Below are 16069 nucleotides of genomic sequence, written 5' to 3' on the forward strand. Positions count from 1 at the left end.
GACAATGAAGTTGCTGTTGCCTTGCCCAGGGGATTTACCATGGCTTCTCTGCCTCTGCTCTCATGTCAGGCACACAGTGATAGACCCAGGAACTCTTAGAAAACTCTCATCATAGAGACTATTATGAAATTCCTGCTTTGTTTCCTTTCTTATTGTATTGTGGCAGTGAGGACGTGCAGCACACAATTTGCTTGCTGATCATAACCCAGGTTCCATATGTAGCTCAACTTTGCTTTCTTCCAACCATGAGTTACTCAAGAATCTACTTAAGATGTGCTGGATAAGGAAGGTCTAGGAAGCTGTGCTGCAGCCTCTGACTTTGTGTCGCCAGTAAAAATGAGTTGTGGCAAAGGAAGTGCATGGGAAGTGTGTGGTTGTGCATAATCTGTGTGTGAATGGATGTGTGTAAATACACACTTGAACTATACCTCTGTGTGTATCACAGTCATGGGGGTTGGATTTTATTTTTATTTTAATACAACATTTGCAAGGTGCATCATTGCTTTGGAAGGACTTGGTGTAGAAGCTTACAGTTTCAGTCATATATAATTAAAGTTTCTAGTTTTAGCCCTAGCTCTGATGAAATGTCTAAACTTTTTCCTTCAGCAATAAACCTGGATACCCAGCTGCCTGCTGGAGCTCACTTGTTACTTGAGGGCAAACTTCATTTTAACATATAAATGTAATAATTTACATTTCTGCTGTGTATAAGCAGTGAGCTGTGAACAGTGATGTGATAGAGCTGTTTGGTTTTTGGGTTTGCTTTCTGCAGTGGATTTGCCGGGTTGGTCTTAAGTGAAACCAACTTAGTTCAGTGCTTGTCCTGAACCCAACCTTCCTTTGGGAATTGTGAGGCAGTAAGGAATAGGATTGTATTTGGGAGAGAAGAAAAAATTCCATGCTTATGTGTGCCTGTGTCTGATCTGTAACACATTTAGTGGTGTGCAAAAGGTAGATGAGGTCCCTGTCTTTAAGAATTAATGCACAGTTAGAGGATGTGCGCTCTCTAACGTGGCAGGAACATCTTAATTTCCTCATTAAAGTCTTGCTTTGAGATGCAAGCAGCCTGAGCTTATGAAGTTCCTGAGCTCAGTTATTTTCAAGCTCTTGTCAGTTTTCCAGCGGAATTCCAAATTTCTCAGGGGCAACCAGAATCTTGAGAAGTCAAGTATGTTCATGGATGTATGATGAGACTGGGCTTCCTCTGTCCATCCTTCTGGCCTTAGGGCAATGTAACACCTCAGACTGGCCATGGTGAGCATCCTTAATTAGTGTTGAAGAGTGTCTTGTTTTGCAAGATGATAGACTTTTTACCTATGTAAATTACTTTCTTTGCAACTAATAAATTATGCTTCTCCATGCAGTACAGTGGGGCTCATTGTGCAGCTAGTTGGTAGTTTCACTTGATTACCTTTCCCATTTCTCTTTTTAATAATCCTTGAATGGGAAGTTCAGTCACTTTTAATAGTTCCCAAAAAGCAGTGGAAGGCATGTTTCACAACTGTGAGCTGCACACCAGTGTCCTGCCTGTGGAATCCACCTTGATGCAGTCAAGGAAAGCCTCTTTCCATGGCTCATGGTGCTGCTCCAGATAAATCAGTTACTTGGATAAAGACAGCAGTGCTTGCGCAGTCAGACACTTCCTTTCCTCTCCATTTGCCCTGTTCTGTTCCACACCCTGTTGCTGTCCTTGCTGGGCAGGGGGTCCTTTGGTGCAGCTGAGTGAGCTCGTGGGGAGCTTTAGTTCTTCACAGGATTATGCAAATAATAATTGAATTAAAGAGCTGCTGTCAACATTACGAGGTTCTGCCAAAGATAACTGATGTTAGCACTCTGTGTGCAGGCACATGGATTTCAGAGTGGACTTGGACAGGAGAAGCACATCAGGACTCCAGAATACTTGAATATTTCCTTTCTGGCTCTTTGTGGGGTATATTTCTTACCCCTTACCAAACTAAGCTGTTTAACCAGGAGTTGTCCATCTGGGAACACAGAGTAAATTAAACTCTGAACAAAATGAATAAGGCATAAATATAGCCAGGGTTTTTCCATAGTTTTTCTGGGGTTTTTCCATAGTAACTGGGATAGATGGAAGAAAGATTAAGTATTTTATATAAATTTTTGTAGGCTTGTTCTTTAACAAATCTTTGACATATCATTAAAAAACTTAAAAATAACATTCTAATAAAAATGTTTGTCTTTAGTTATGCAAATTTTATATTAAAAATCAAAATACCAGAATTACTTGAGGCTCTTAGGAACATTTTTGCGGCTCTCAGGGCAGGGTGCAGCTGTCACCTGCTCAGATGTGACCTGGTGCATTAAATCAGAGCAGTACCTTGAGTGAGGAGGCAGCAATAACCTTCAGTGAGATGCATAACACAGTCCTTGGCTGGTGCAAGCTCTGAGAGATCAATTTGTAGTGATCAAGGCAGCCCCTGAAGGTCTTTGCTGTAGTTGTACCTGAATTACATTTATATAGACAATAATAGTTGCTGAGTCTTGATTTTTAAATAACTTTAATATCAACCACAGCCTCCAAAACATGTCTTTTGAAGCACATTGTGATGGAAAAAGGTAAATGCCTGTACTGATGCAGGTCCTGCCACTGAGAGGAGGAAGAGGATGCTCAACCTGAGCTTCCTCAAGTCCTCCTCCTTTGGGCTGCTCTAATTTACAGCAGGCACTGAGAAATAATATGACCTTTACAGTGAGGTCTCCCTGAGGTCACAAAATTTGCATTTCTGAGGATCATTTGCAAAAATTCTGGAACAATTACTGAAGTAAGTAAAGAATAGTCAGATACTCCCTCCATGAGCTGTACTTTCTGCACTGCTCAGAGATGCTTTGACCTTCTAGTTTATTACAAGTCAGGAAAAGTCAATATTTCTTAGCTTGCCAAGTTGGAGGAATTTTAATGAGTTATTGAGTCAAATAGGTAATCCTCCAATAACAGACCTTTTTTCCCTTTCAGATTTACTGTGATAAAAACAAAGGCTTAATGGGGACCAGGAAAAATGGGGTTTTGTTGGAAACTCTTGCTTGTCTCTGAGCAAATGCTTTTAACCCCTTGACCACAAGTAGATGAAATGGAGCTTCAGCACTGGGACATTTTGCATTGGCATGAAATGCTGGGCAGGCAATGGCTGTGTTGATGTTAGCAGGGAATTTAACGTGATAAAATGAGATTGAAGTAGCTGGTGCTGATCCTTCTCACATCTTTTTTTGCATGTGATAAGAAGCTGGATGAGATCTGCTCTGTGCTCCTACACTGAACTGTTTGGCTGCTGGAAAAATTTTTGAAGGGAAAAGCCCTGGGTGTACCTTAGAAGATGTTGTGGCACCCCAGTTGTGGTAGGGTGGGTTCCACTGGGTGCTGCAGCACATCTGGAGTAATGCTTGCACTTGAACATACTCTGAGAGCTGGCACACACAAAAACCTTCCCAAGAGCCAAACCTCCATGTGGTAAATGTAGAGAAAAGGGATTTGCTTCCAAAGCATCTTGCTGGTCTAGACTGAGTCCAGAGTCTGGCTGTTGAAAGGCTGTGCAAGGCTGGCTGTGGGTTTTTGCACAAGGAAAGGCTTAATCCTGGTATAATTGTGCCTTTTGCAATTCCCCTTTGTGATGCTCAACTCGGTGAACTCCAGTTAGCATAGAATGATCTAATTTCCTGAAACTCACTTCATTGCGTGTAATGCTAATTATTGCTCTGAGTAGTGGCTTGTTTGGAAGTGCCCTGTCCTGTGTGAATTTTAGTCATGTCCTCTGTAAGCCTTTAAGTGAGGAAACTTCATAAGTAGAAAATGTTATAGCACAAGGGCAGCCCTTTTAATAATATCAAAGACCACAGTAATATTCAAAATATCATATCCAGTGAATTCTTAGAAGTAGTAGAAAGTTATTTTTCACTGTATGTCATTACTCAGAGTGTAGGAGTAGATACTGATGGTCCCTGTAACAATGACTGGTGTTTCCCCATTTCATTCCCTTCTGTGATAGTCAGTAACATTGCTTTCAGTAGTAGTCTTTCTTTGGAGTTATTTTTTCAAAAGCTCTCAAAAACAAAACTGAAGTTGTTTGTGTGAGCTGTCCTTGAAACCTGTGTGAATTTTAGCCTGAAGGATATTCTGCCTCTGGGTGGGAGCTTCTGGCTCCCAGGGTGAGAGCTGTACTCTGGATGTGCCCAGGAGCTGAGTGCTGACATTTGGGGCACTTGGCTGAGTTTTGTGCCTGGAGTAGTGCAGGGTTTCAGAATTGCTTTCTGAAAGTGTGGGCACTGAAATGCTCTCGCTGGGCTTTATTCTAGGCTCTAGTTCTGTGAAGAGCTAACAGAACAAAGGGTTTTGTGTCCATCACTTTCCAAGAAAGCTCTTTGAGCACACACTCAGTGTTGTGACGAGGGAGAGCTGGAGGTCTGGGAGTGCAGATCTGAGCGCTCTCCAAGCTCTTCAAAGGGGAGCACTTTGTACCTGCAGCACCTTTGCTGCTCCTGCCGGGGCTGTGCTGCTGCAGCAGCTGTGTGGGCTGTTGAGGCTCTTGTGGCTCATGGTTCATTTTCTGCTGTCCCCAGTGCTGCAGGGGCAGGAGGGGCCCTGCCAGAGGCGGTTCTGCGGCCGGGGCAGCCGGTGTGTGCTCAACGGGGACACGCAGCAGCCCGAGTGCCGGTGCCTGGAGGAATGCAAGGCCACCTACATGCCCGTCTGTGGCTCTGACGGCAGGTTCTACGAGAATCACTGCCAGCTGCATCGAGCCTCGTGCCTGCAGAGGAAGAAAATCTACATCATCCACAGCAAGGACTGTTTCTTCAAAGGTAGGGCGTTGTTGAAAATAAATACTTCTGTAGGGCTTTCATCACTCGTCGTAATCCTGTAAATGGCTGAACGGTGTGTTTTATTTCTAAGAGCTAAATTTTTCAGGGATGATTTATTCCAGGACAGCAGAGAACATACACAATGTTTTATGCAGCTATTAAGCCCCTGAGTGCCATTGCCATGCAAAATGTAATCATACTGGGAACTGGTAAATAATTAACATCACTGTATGCATTGTGTGCACTGGAGTTGTGCTGCTCAGTACTTTCAGCTGCTAGTGTAATAACTTTTTACAATCCAATTCATTTGAAAAGGCTTTGAACAAGACAAAGATGTTAAGAAAAAATAGATGGTATAAACAAAAGTTTGCTGCAACATTGAGAAACAAAAACCTAGTTAGGCAAATGACACAGGCAAAGGGAAGGAACTGCTTAAATGAAATAAGGAATGGGGACAGACTTTAAATAACTTTAAAGACAGTTCTGGTTACCAGTGGGATGCATACATCTGGAGCTCTTTTACTGGTTCAGTAGCAAATTTCATTATCATCTTTGCACCAAAGCCAGTCCCAAATCTTTCCCATAAGTGTTTTGTATGCCATGTACCATCCTGCCATCAAGGGAGACTGCAGGAGTAGGAGCATGTGATAAAATGCCAGGGAATGGAAGAAGCTGTAAATTATTTTACTTCTAATGAGAGGTCTCACAAAGGGCCTCACTCGAGTATATCTTGAAAGCTCATTGTCAAATATGACTGTGTATACCTACAGGAAGATTTGAGTGGGTTGTTGCAAATATATCCAGTGACATTTACGTGATCAAATATGAAAATAATTCCTTTATCTTCAGCTCACTTAAGCCTCCAAGGAGATTGGCTGTATACAGAGCTATCCATCCTGAGTTTTCTTTGCTAACATGATGCTAGAAGAGCCTATTTTAGAAACAGGAGCCCATTTGAAGAGCTTATTAATATGTCCTTGTGATACCCTTTGGAGATAGAAAAGTAGTGCCATTCTTGTGTCTTGGAGAAGACATTGTGTCTTTTTGTGACTAAAATTTTCCAGTGGTATGTAGGCACTGCTTTGCAGTGCACTGCAAAGTCTCATTTGCTTTGAAGATCTGGCTGTGGAGAGGACAACACAGCTGGTCAGAGCATTGATTTGGCGAACACGCTGGGTTAGTTTGTCACAGGCAGCCTCTGAATGTACCAAAGCAAGTAATTAGGATCAATAGACCTTGTAGGAAGTAAATCATGGAAGGGGTCACCCAAAGACATGTTTCAAGCACGTGAGTATATCAAGGCATAGAGGGTTTTTTGGCTTGTCACATTAAAAAGGAGCATCTAAAAAGGGCACTTGTGCCTTGCTCCAAGTGGTGTGCTTCTGCCTCTGGGTATCAGGTGAGATCAGGGTGTGGATCAAGCTGGAAACAGTGTCCATCCCTGAGTAAGATGCAGGTGGGCCTCTACAGCATGAGAAACCTTGCAAAGAAAACTAAAGTCTGAATTTCAGAGATGCTCAGCAACCCCCCACTCAGTTCAGGGGATTTTCTTTCCCTGACTACCAAGAACATACCTTGGGTTTTTCATTCTTGACATCACCCACCTTTTTATGACAGTGTGTCTGCCCTGGGTTTTTATTTGTTCCTTATCACATATAGTGTTAAAGAAAATGAGTTCTTATTGCAGTAATCAGCCCCTGCAGTGGCTGCATTATGCCTAATGATAGAATGTCACGCTTGAATACTTCCCTGAACACACCATGAAATGATGTCAGAAAGTAGGAGTTGTGTGTCCCAGTTTAAAGTAACCCTCGAACTCTTGCCAGGGAGCACTGCTTAAATCTGCTTTTCAGCAGAATAACAGCTTTATGGAAGGGAAGAAAGGAACAAGCTCACTTCTCTTCCCACGTGAATAAATAAAAATGTACTTCACACCTCTGTCTGCAGAGATAACATACAGAAAAAAAGTTTACCTTAAGTGGGGAATAATCCCACAGAATGGGACTCCATAGAAATACTTGGCTTCAGCCCTTTTTTCTACCATGCAGTTCCTGAGTAACCTTCTGTGTATTGCTCTGTTTATTGGTACTTCAGTCTCCTATTTCTAAATCAAGAATGATAGTGGTTTCTCTTAAATCAAAATTTTCAGTCAGCAATTAAAGTACAGGTTTTTAAGCATCATTAAAAGTGTAACATGAAATGTAAGACTTTGACTGGGGAAAAACCTTTAAGGTGCAAAATTACAGAATCCCAAAATGGGTTGGGTTGGGAGTGCCCTTAATGAGCCTTCTGTTCCAGCCCCACTGGTGTGGTCAGGGACACATTGCATGTGTTTTCTGTTTGCTTTTGACCAAGTAGATAATTTAATTATTTGGGTGCACTCAGACTGATGAGTGGGCTGCTTCATGGTTTTTTGTCCCTGTTGACTTGTTCAATTAAGATTTAAATTCCTGTTTAGAGCTGAGGGATGCTGCAGACTGGATGTTTGTGTGTGCTCTGCCAGTTTGCCCAGTTATCAGTGACAAACTGGATGGACTTAAAGTGAGACAGAGATCAAATACCCTGATTCTACTTTGGCTGAGCTAGGCCTATCTACAGTAAACTGACAATAAAGCAAACAGCAGGGATTTGTTTTCTTTTGTGTGTTTTGGGAAAGGATTTTTTGCTCTTTTAGCATATTTATCAGATGTGAAGTGCTTTATAAATACTAGTGGACAGCAGATACTCCTGTGTGAGTAGAAGCATTTGCATTCTGTACCAGCAATAGTATTAGGAAGAGCAGAAGAAAATTTGTCCCTGGAAAAATTACTGATTTCTCTTTGGTCCAGCCTGGAATAAAATGGCTCCTTGAAATCTTGAGAGTCCAAAATATTGAAAAAGCTTGTGGAAACGAGAGATCTCAGCAGGAGTGATCTCCCCAGGCTTTATCCTTCAGCCTCTGATGCAGCTCAGTTCCCCTTACACAAAACCATGCAGTCCCTTTTCCTCAGTTGATAAAGCAAATAGGTGGGAAATTTCATTTGGGAGTTTTAAGTCACAAGGGAAATACTGTGAAGCAGAAGCCCTAAACTCAGAGATCTCAGGAGAAATGTCAATCCCACTCATAGCCCTTCACATTCTCCTTGATCTAGTTGTCCTTCCTGGTGTGAAATACAGTTTGGTGTTCCCATAGGAAAATGTTCTATTTAGGAATTTTCTACCATGTGGCAGGGTTTTTTTCATTTTCTATGTTTTCACTATTTTGTGAGTTTCTGTAGTCATTTGATTGAGGTGTTGGTGATTTTTACTAGGTAAAAAAATATATAAAAGTGCTTTTACTGTGTGCTGAACTGGTCAGGAAAGAAGTTTTTCTTCCCTAAAAGTTCTCCCAATACTTATGAAGACTGGAAAGATAGCTGTGCTCAGAATGACAACTGTCCTATGGATGTCCAGAATGAGCACTTGGCCTGAAAATGTTCCTATTTGAATAAATGCCTTAGATAATTGCCTTATATCATTTCAGCACAGTATTTTGGACTATGCTTTGCTTTTTCATAACAGTAGTCCTCTTTTTTTCCACTGCTTTTCATTTATCTTTCCTTTTGACTGTCTACACCCACTCTGTCTCTTCCCTCACTTTTCTCTTATTATTTTTGGCCAGAGATAGCTGTGCAGACATCGTTCAATAATTTTTCGTCCCTTACCTTCATCCTTCCACCAGAAACATCAGAGCAATGCACTTCCCTAGCAGTTTGCATACATTACAGAAATACTGTTTAGAGCTGTGATTTTCCATTTTCAGGATTTAGGAGTAATAGTCCCCTTTCTTTCTTTCTTTCTCTTCCTGCTTTTTTCTGCTTGATCAGCAATCTCAGAGCTCCTGTGCATCAGCCAAGCCCTTGCTGGAGGGAGGCAGCCATGTTTGCTTGCTCAAGCTCATTCGTTGTTTTCTGTGGTTCTGACATCCTCTCTTGATCCAGGTGGATTGGGTTTTTTATAAAAAGCTCAGCTTTTCTTGCCAGCCTGTACATCAGCTTTGTGCTGCAGCTGGTCAGATTGAGTTTGTGCTCTGGCATGAATTCAGTCCAACTTAGATGACCAGATTCTTGAACTTTCCATTATGTAAATGTAAATGCACTATACCTGTGTTGACTACTTAATATATTTTTTTTGTCCATTTGGTCCACTTGTACAAAAGCTCTAATTTTATGAAATCTGACAGAATTTTATGCAGAGAGATGGTGTGCTGTAAAAGCATGTTCATGTCTGGTATTCCAGTCCCATTCTCTTCCTTCCTTCTCTACTGAAATGTCCGTATTAATTTTTCAATAATTTTGTCCCCTTGCTTAAAATATGTCTTTTTTTTTCTTTTAAGCAACTATCTGGCAGTAATTTTCCTCCTTATACAAGGTCGTTTCTTGTCCTGTAATAAATCATAATTTGTACATAATTTGTACAGAATTTTATAAGAAATCTGTGGAAAACCACCTGCCTTTCTCCTTTCTCACACTATGTGTGTTACACACACATAGTCACACTGTTTGGTTTGAGGCTTATGCTGATGCTCAGAACAATATTTCATGCCATGAATTTATATATAAAATCTTCTGGAGTGTGCATGCCTGTGTGCGGGCTTGTTGTGCATGTGCACACATGTGAGTGTGTTTGCACATTGATAGAGCCAGAATCATGTGTTCTCTCAGGACATTTATGCACAGGTAGTTTGCACATTGGCAGAGCTGGGATTATGTGTTCTCTCAGGACATTTCTGCACAGGTAGTGTAGCAGAGGCTGGAACCTGGATCTGCATGGAGAGAGAATGAGAAGCAAAGGGCACAGCTGAAATGAGATGTTCAGCTTGATATAAGGAGATGGCTTTTCCTTGGAGACTGGTTGAGTGCTGGGACAGGCTGCCCAAGTGCCATCTCCATCTCTGAGAGCTTTCAGAACCTGTCTGGGAACAGCCCTGAACAACCTAGTCTGACCTTCACTAAATGTTTTGATGGAAGTCTCTTCCAGCCCATATCATCCCATAATCTTATGATTTCATGACCTTAGGTAATGGCATCTTTCATTTTCAACCACTCTTATCTTTCTTCCAGTTCTCAAAAAAGATTTTTTCTAATTAAGGAAAATGATAATCTTCTGCAAGTTGACAGAAAATTTTCTATGCTTGAATGTAAATAAATTACAAACCTGGGAAAAAAACCAAACAAGCAGGCTGATAACTTGTATCACTGCAGTAATCTCAAATACATATGAATTCAGCCTCAGGTGGTGGTAGTTTATTTTCTCTGTACTTTATTTGTTGTCCATGTGTTAGTTCTGTGCTTTGTTACTTCCAGAAGTAATTTGTTCTATGGAATAGCATTTCAAAACATCTCAGGGAAGGTGTTGAACGTTTTGCTCATTATGTGCTTGCAGCACAGGCAGACCCGCTCCATTGCTGGTTTGCAGACTGGAAGGAAATCTGCTCCATTTAACACTCTCTGTCTTTCCAGCTGGAAAAATTCTGAGTGTGAACTAATGGCACTTTTCCCAGCTGGCAATTAATATTTGCTGATTTAACTTTGCAGCAGTGCTGCCAGACTGCTCCGGTGGCAGCGGGCTGGGCAGGGGCGGCTGGGAGGAAGGCAATTAATCCCTGCTGGAGGAGGCTGGGGGCTTTGACATGCAGGTCAAGCCTCTAATCATCATTTCAGTGTCCAGTGTAAATATATTAGGAGTTTAAAGTGTTATAAAGAGAGATAAGTCCTATATAAAATGAAGGAATGTGTTTACTGTCAGTAGAGCTGATGCAGTTCTTAATAAACTGAATTCCAGAGGGATTCCTTTCTATTCTCACCCTGCCTTTTCAGCTCCTTCCACTTAGTCTTTTGGGGAGGGATCAATTTTACCTGGCTTTTCAGGCTGACTGCTCTTAAATGTGATTTATAGCTTTACACCTAATAAACAGACTGCATCAATCTTTGGGGTAAATTATGGAAATTCCATTGATTTATGTGAGGATACGAATAAGAGACTGCTAGTCTGCTCCTAGCTTTGGTAATAGAAATTTTCTAGGAATAGGTTTAGGATCTTGAAAAGTATTTTCCATTTTAAGAGAAAATTGAATGCTTACATTCCTGAAATTCATGGAAGGGAAATCTTGGCTAACGGTCAGTTGTGAAACTCTGTGGTATAGGTGGGCTTTCACTGGAAATTAAATGCCAATAGCAAGAGTGGGAAAAGTCTAGGCATAAGCAAAATAATCAAAAATAGCAGAGATCATAAAGTCTAACAAAAAGAGATCTTTAATTAAATATTGATTACATATTAGTTATAGAAAACCTTTGCTGGGGACCTCATGGCCATAATGGGAATCCCACAGGTGGGAGGGAAAGTGGGACTGGAATCCTGCGATGGATGCTGAATTTGACATGGTCAATCAAAAGATGAATTATGCTCACTGGAACTCCTCACAGCAGGGCCATTACCTGCTTCTGCTTGGCCAAAATAAAAATCTGTTTCCCTGCTGCTGGGACTGCATAGACCAGTGACAGATTTTAGTTCCAGTCAGTAAAGCCAAAATTGAGGAACACACACCATGGATGAAGGTAGTGGAAAAAGTGGTGTTATCTGATGTGATCCCTGTCCAGCATTCTTGGTGGTTTTATAGCTCCAATTTGAGGCAATAGCCATTTGGGGAGTGCAGGAATAACTGTGATGTGGCTTTTTATTTTTTAGATATGAAATTGTGTAACATTTGCTTAGAGCACTCATGACTGTGACCTCCATGAACAGATTTATTTGGTGACTGTTACCCATCTCATCTTATTTGGGGCTCAGTCTATTAATCTTCTCCAGTTGCCAGTCTTGATGTGTATGGCTGTAATATCTCCCATAAAACCAAAAAGCTTCATATTATGTATCAGCTAGTGAACAAAGGGATTAAAGGATATTTCAGCAGCAGTATTAACATCTTGAAAAAGAAAAGTGAGAATTGATCTTTCTAATCTTTTTCCCCCTTGTAACTGAGGGTGTACTGGTTGAACTGGAGTCACTGAAGCCCATGGTTAATGGAATGGGCAGCTGGAGGACCACACCAGCACCCAGCTCTGTGTAGCAATCCCTGCTCTCTATGAATGAGAGGAACTGCTTACATGTTTAAAGTAGAAAAGCTCAGCCTAAATCTCCATGCTGTGGAGGAAGACAATATTCCATGAGGTGGTCTCAGTTTGAAGCACTGCAACTTCATGTTCTTGAGGGCCAGGAAATGAGATGCAGGTGGCTTTAGGGAGCCATCTGCTCCAAGCCTGGGTCTGCAAAGCCTTCACTGAAGTGCTTTCAGGAAAGCTGAGAGGTGATAATGAAGCTTTTTTTGAAGCACAGCCTTAGCAGTTGTGATGGGGGACGGAGCAGAGGAGGAGGATGAAGAATCAAATTAAAGTGTGTGGGAAGAGAAGCAGGGAGGTGGTTTGTATTTACCAGTGGAAGTTCCTGTGCCAACTTTGGTGCTGCTTTCTGCAACACTCGTTATGTCAGGGGGTGTTTTTCTTTCTTTTTTTATCTATTTTTGTGTGCTCTTTGCATCTGACACGTGCTTGTTGCGATTTGGTGGCAGTCTGAACTCACTGTGTCCATATCACTTTTCTTTGCAAGTCACGTTCATGTTTATTGTACATTCATTTTAGAGCTCAAAACATACTTAAATATTGAAGAGCCTTATGTAGGAGAAGTTTTTGCTTTTTTTAGTGTGTTAAATTTAATATTAGCTCTCACCATTCCGTCAGCAATTTTCCAAAACGCTCTGAGTGGTGTAAAACTGGAGAAATGCCAGCAAAGTGGGGCATTACAAAGTCATGATTAAGAAGTGACACATCTACTGAGCTCCTGCATTGCTGAACCTCTCACAGCCCTGAAAAGAGCTTGGATGCTCAAAAGTTTGTCTGCTTTTTTCCCCAACTCAGTTATCTTAAAGGTCTTTTCCAAACTAAAATATTCCATGAAGTTTCTACATCCATAGTTTTCCCAGTGGAAGGAAAGACTAGCACATGCCAAGTAATTTCAAATGAATGGCAACAAATACTGTAATACTTTTGAAGTCACCTTTATTTCCCTAAAATTACATAAATTTTATGAATAGAAAAATTGCTGACTTGCTTAAGGCCCCCACCTTTTGAGAAGCAACACGCAGCTTTATGCCAGGGGACTTTCCATAGGGCACCACCAGCTCTGTGCTGAGACAGGAGCCAGGGAAAACCTTAATTTCAGAATAAATAAAAAAGCTCCAAACCAGAGAGAGATAGAGAGATTGCTTTAAATGAAAACTGAAAAGGTTAAAAGGTAGAGATGAGCATTAAAGATTAAGATGATTAGATCATGGTAAAGGGTGCTGGAAGCTGAATGGAGGGAAACAAATGGCTGGAATAAATTTTAGGGCTGGGGAGACTGAGGCAGGGAGATTTAGAAGTCCTTTAAGATAAAAAGAACTGATTAAAATAGCTGATTAAAAGCTATTCAGCACAAATGCTAATTTTTCTGGGTGCGCAGTATAAAAATGTGTGGAGCAAATTGAAATTCGGAGTGCCTGGGAATACCAACAGGCTGGATGCTGCAGATTCAATTAGGTAGCTGCAAGGAAAAAGCTGGTCCAGCATCCCCCAGCCTTCTCTCCCTTCCTGCCTCTGTCCACCAGGATTTAACAGGCACTTCTTGCTAATATGCTTGAGAGGGCTGAATCCTACCAGAGATGTCCTGAAGTCATGGGAATACAAGTTGAAATGAGCACTCCCCAGCATGGGGTACTGATAAAGCCCCTTGTAATTTCCCAGTTGTTTTTTTGATGTAGAATTGAAGCTGTTCTCTCCTCAGGGGCTCACGGAGTGCCAGGGGTGAGGTTATCTGCCTTTGCTCGCCTGCCTGAAGTGCAACTGCTCCCACAAATAATAAAACTTGACATGGGGAGGTAATGAGTGATCTGCAGATTTATTCTGTCTGCTCATGGCTTGAAAGCTCTTTGGATAGAAACTTTTTTTTTTTTCCCTGCTAAAAATCCTATTAATAGAGATTAATGTCAAATGTAAAGTACAGAGTTAATTATCAGTGCAGCTGTAGGAATGGGAGGGAAGGGGTTGGCAGTGTGTAGGAGCATCACAGAATTATCATGGATTGGTTTGGGTTGGAGGGGACCTTCCAGGTCATCCAGTTCCAGCCCCTGCCATGGGCAGGGACACCTTCCACTGTCCCAGGCTGCTCCAAGCCCCATCCATCCTGTCCTTGAACACTTCCAGGGATGGGGCAACCACAGCTTCTCTGGGCAACCTGTGCCAGGGCCTCACCACCCTCACAGGCCCATGTTTGGATTTGCAGCTCATAATGGTCTTCGTGAAAAAAATATCCCCATGATAATGAGCCCATGTGATGGAGTAAAAGCAGAAGACAGAGCTTAGTCTGTTCTGCTCTTTAATTTAAAAAATTGAGCAGTGCAATGGAGAGGGAGCTCACAATTGAAATGTATCCAAGTATTTAAATATTTAAATGTAACCTTTGTAGTAAAAAGTTGATTGGTGTGATGTGTCCAAAGGAAGACATTTTTATTTACCTTTTGAATGAGGATTGTTTGCACTGCGAACAGCCTGATGGGCTGAGCAAAGGCTCACCTGGAAGAGTTTGCCGTGGTGGGTATGGGGTTTGTCTCTTCTGCAAGTGACTGCAGTCTCCTGTCAGGATCTGTCAGGGCTTTCCTCTTCCTTCCTTGCTTTTAATCTGCCACCCTGGCAGTTTAGTTGAGAGTTTTGCTGTTTTTCAGGAATAATGAGGGGGTATTTATTTTTCAAATTATTTCAAATTCCAGTATGAAATTTTAGTGGAGTTTTATTTATTAATTCTTATTTACCTGCTCTGGCACAGCAGCTCACCAGGAGGTTTTGTGGCAGATTTGGAGATATTGGTGCCTTATGGTCCCTCTGCAGTTTGGAGATGTACAAGAACCTTGAGGGCACAGGACAATCCTGGGCATCCTTGTCCAAAACCAGCCAATCTCCTCACCAGTTTTCCAATGGAATCCATGGTGCTGGATGCTCATCATTGTTATAGGCTGGGTTTCTTTTCATTTAATCTAGAGCAAGCCAAATACTGTGCAAACATTTGTGGTGAATATTTAGTTGTATTGTCACATGTAAGCATTTTGCTGTATCCATGGCCCTGTAGTTTGCTATTCATGAATATTTTAGCAAATTGGTTTACTAACAGGAGTGTTGCCTGGAAGCAAATGTTCCAGAATATTTGTAGAAAAGCAGATTTAACTTTGAGTTTGCAGTTACTTGCTGTGGGAGCATTATCTAAGCCCCATCTTAATGCTCCTCTGGGAGGACCAGCGTAGCCAATTAAAGCAAATCTTGTTTGGAAATGTGATTCTCATAACCTGCCCATGATAAACTGATATAAGGAGCTCTGTCTCTGTATAAAGACAGCTGGATCAAGGTTGTGCAGCTCACCCTTGGCACAGCATCTGGGTGCCTTGCAGGTAAACTGGAAGCAATAGCAGAATTTCTTGAGGACTTGTAGGAACCTCTTATATTTGCTCTGTTTTTTGGATCAGAGCTGTCCTGAGGGAAAGATTTTGAAATATAAAGATTTTTGATTGGTGTGCCCCATGTAATGTGTAAGTTTTTGAAGGGTAACTGTGCTCTGGGTTCTGCTGCATTCTTCTGGCTTGAGTTGTAAAACAGTCTTGAAAGAAAATTGCTGTGGAGCTGTTTTCATATGGCCAGTGTTCAAGTAGCTATACTTGAATTCTAGAGTAACTAGAAAAAAAATGGAGTGGCATGAATACTTGCTCAGGTCAAGGACTGCAGGTGCTGTGAGCTCCCTGTGAGCTGCTCAGGGGCTGTGGCAGGGCAGGACTGGGGTGGGTGTTTGATGTTCAGGGGCTCGAAGGGAGGGGAGAGACCTCGGTCCCCTCAGGTGGAGCAGCATCTCTGTCTGCAGCCCTCCACTGGTGGAGCTGTGCAGGCACCACAGCACTGCAGGCTGAGGGAGCTGCTCCTTCCTGTGGCCTCAATGCCATCAGTGAGGACAGAGATTGGATTTTAGGAAGAAATTCTTCCCTGTGAGGGTGGTGAGACCCTGGCACAGGTTGCCCAGAGAAGCTGTGGCTGCCCCATCCCTGGAAGTGTCCAAGGCCAGGCTGGATGGGGCTTGGAGCAGCCTGGGACAGTGGAAGATGTCCCTGCCCATGGCAGGGGGCTGGAACTGGATGAAATGAGCTTTAAAATCCAAGCCATTTTGTGATGAT

At 42.0% G+C, this 16069-nt stretch overlaps 1 protein-coding gene across 4 annotated transcripts in view; it reads left to right on the plus strand.

The window, feature by feature from the left end:
• FSTL4 (follistatin like 4) overlaps window positions 1-16069 on the plus strand; it is a 207076-nt gene that overhangs the window by 61908 nt on the left and 129099 nt on the right. For all 4 annotated transcript variants that reach the window (XM_064724985.1, XM_064724987.1, XM_064724986.1 and 1 more), the window contains one exon: window positions 4573-4812. In XM_064724985.1, coding sequence (XP_064581055.1) covers window positions 4573-4812 — 240 coding nt within the window. The remainder of the gene's footprint in view (window positions 1-4572; window positions 4813-16069) is intronic.

The sequence above is a fragment of the Zonotrichia leucophrys genome, chromosome 13, assembly GCF_028769735.1.
Source record: "Zonotrichia leucophrys gambelii isolate GWCS_2022_RI chromosome 13, RI_Zleu_2.0, whole genome shotgun sequence".
Lineage (NCBI taxonomy): Eukaryota > Metazoa > Chordata > Aves > Passeriformes > Passerellidae > Zonotrichia > Zonotrichia leucophrys.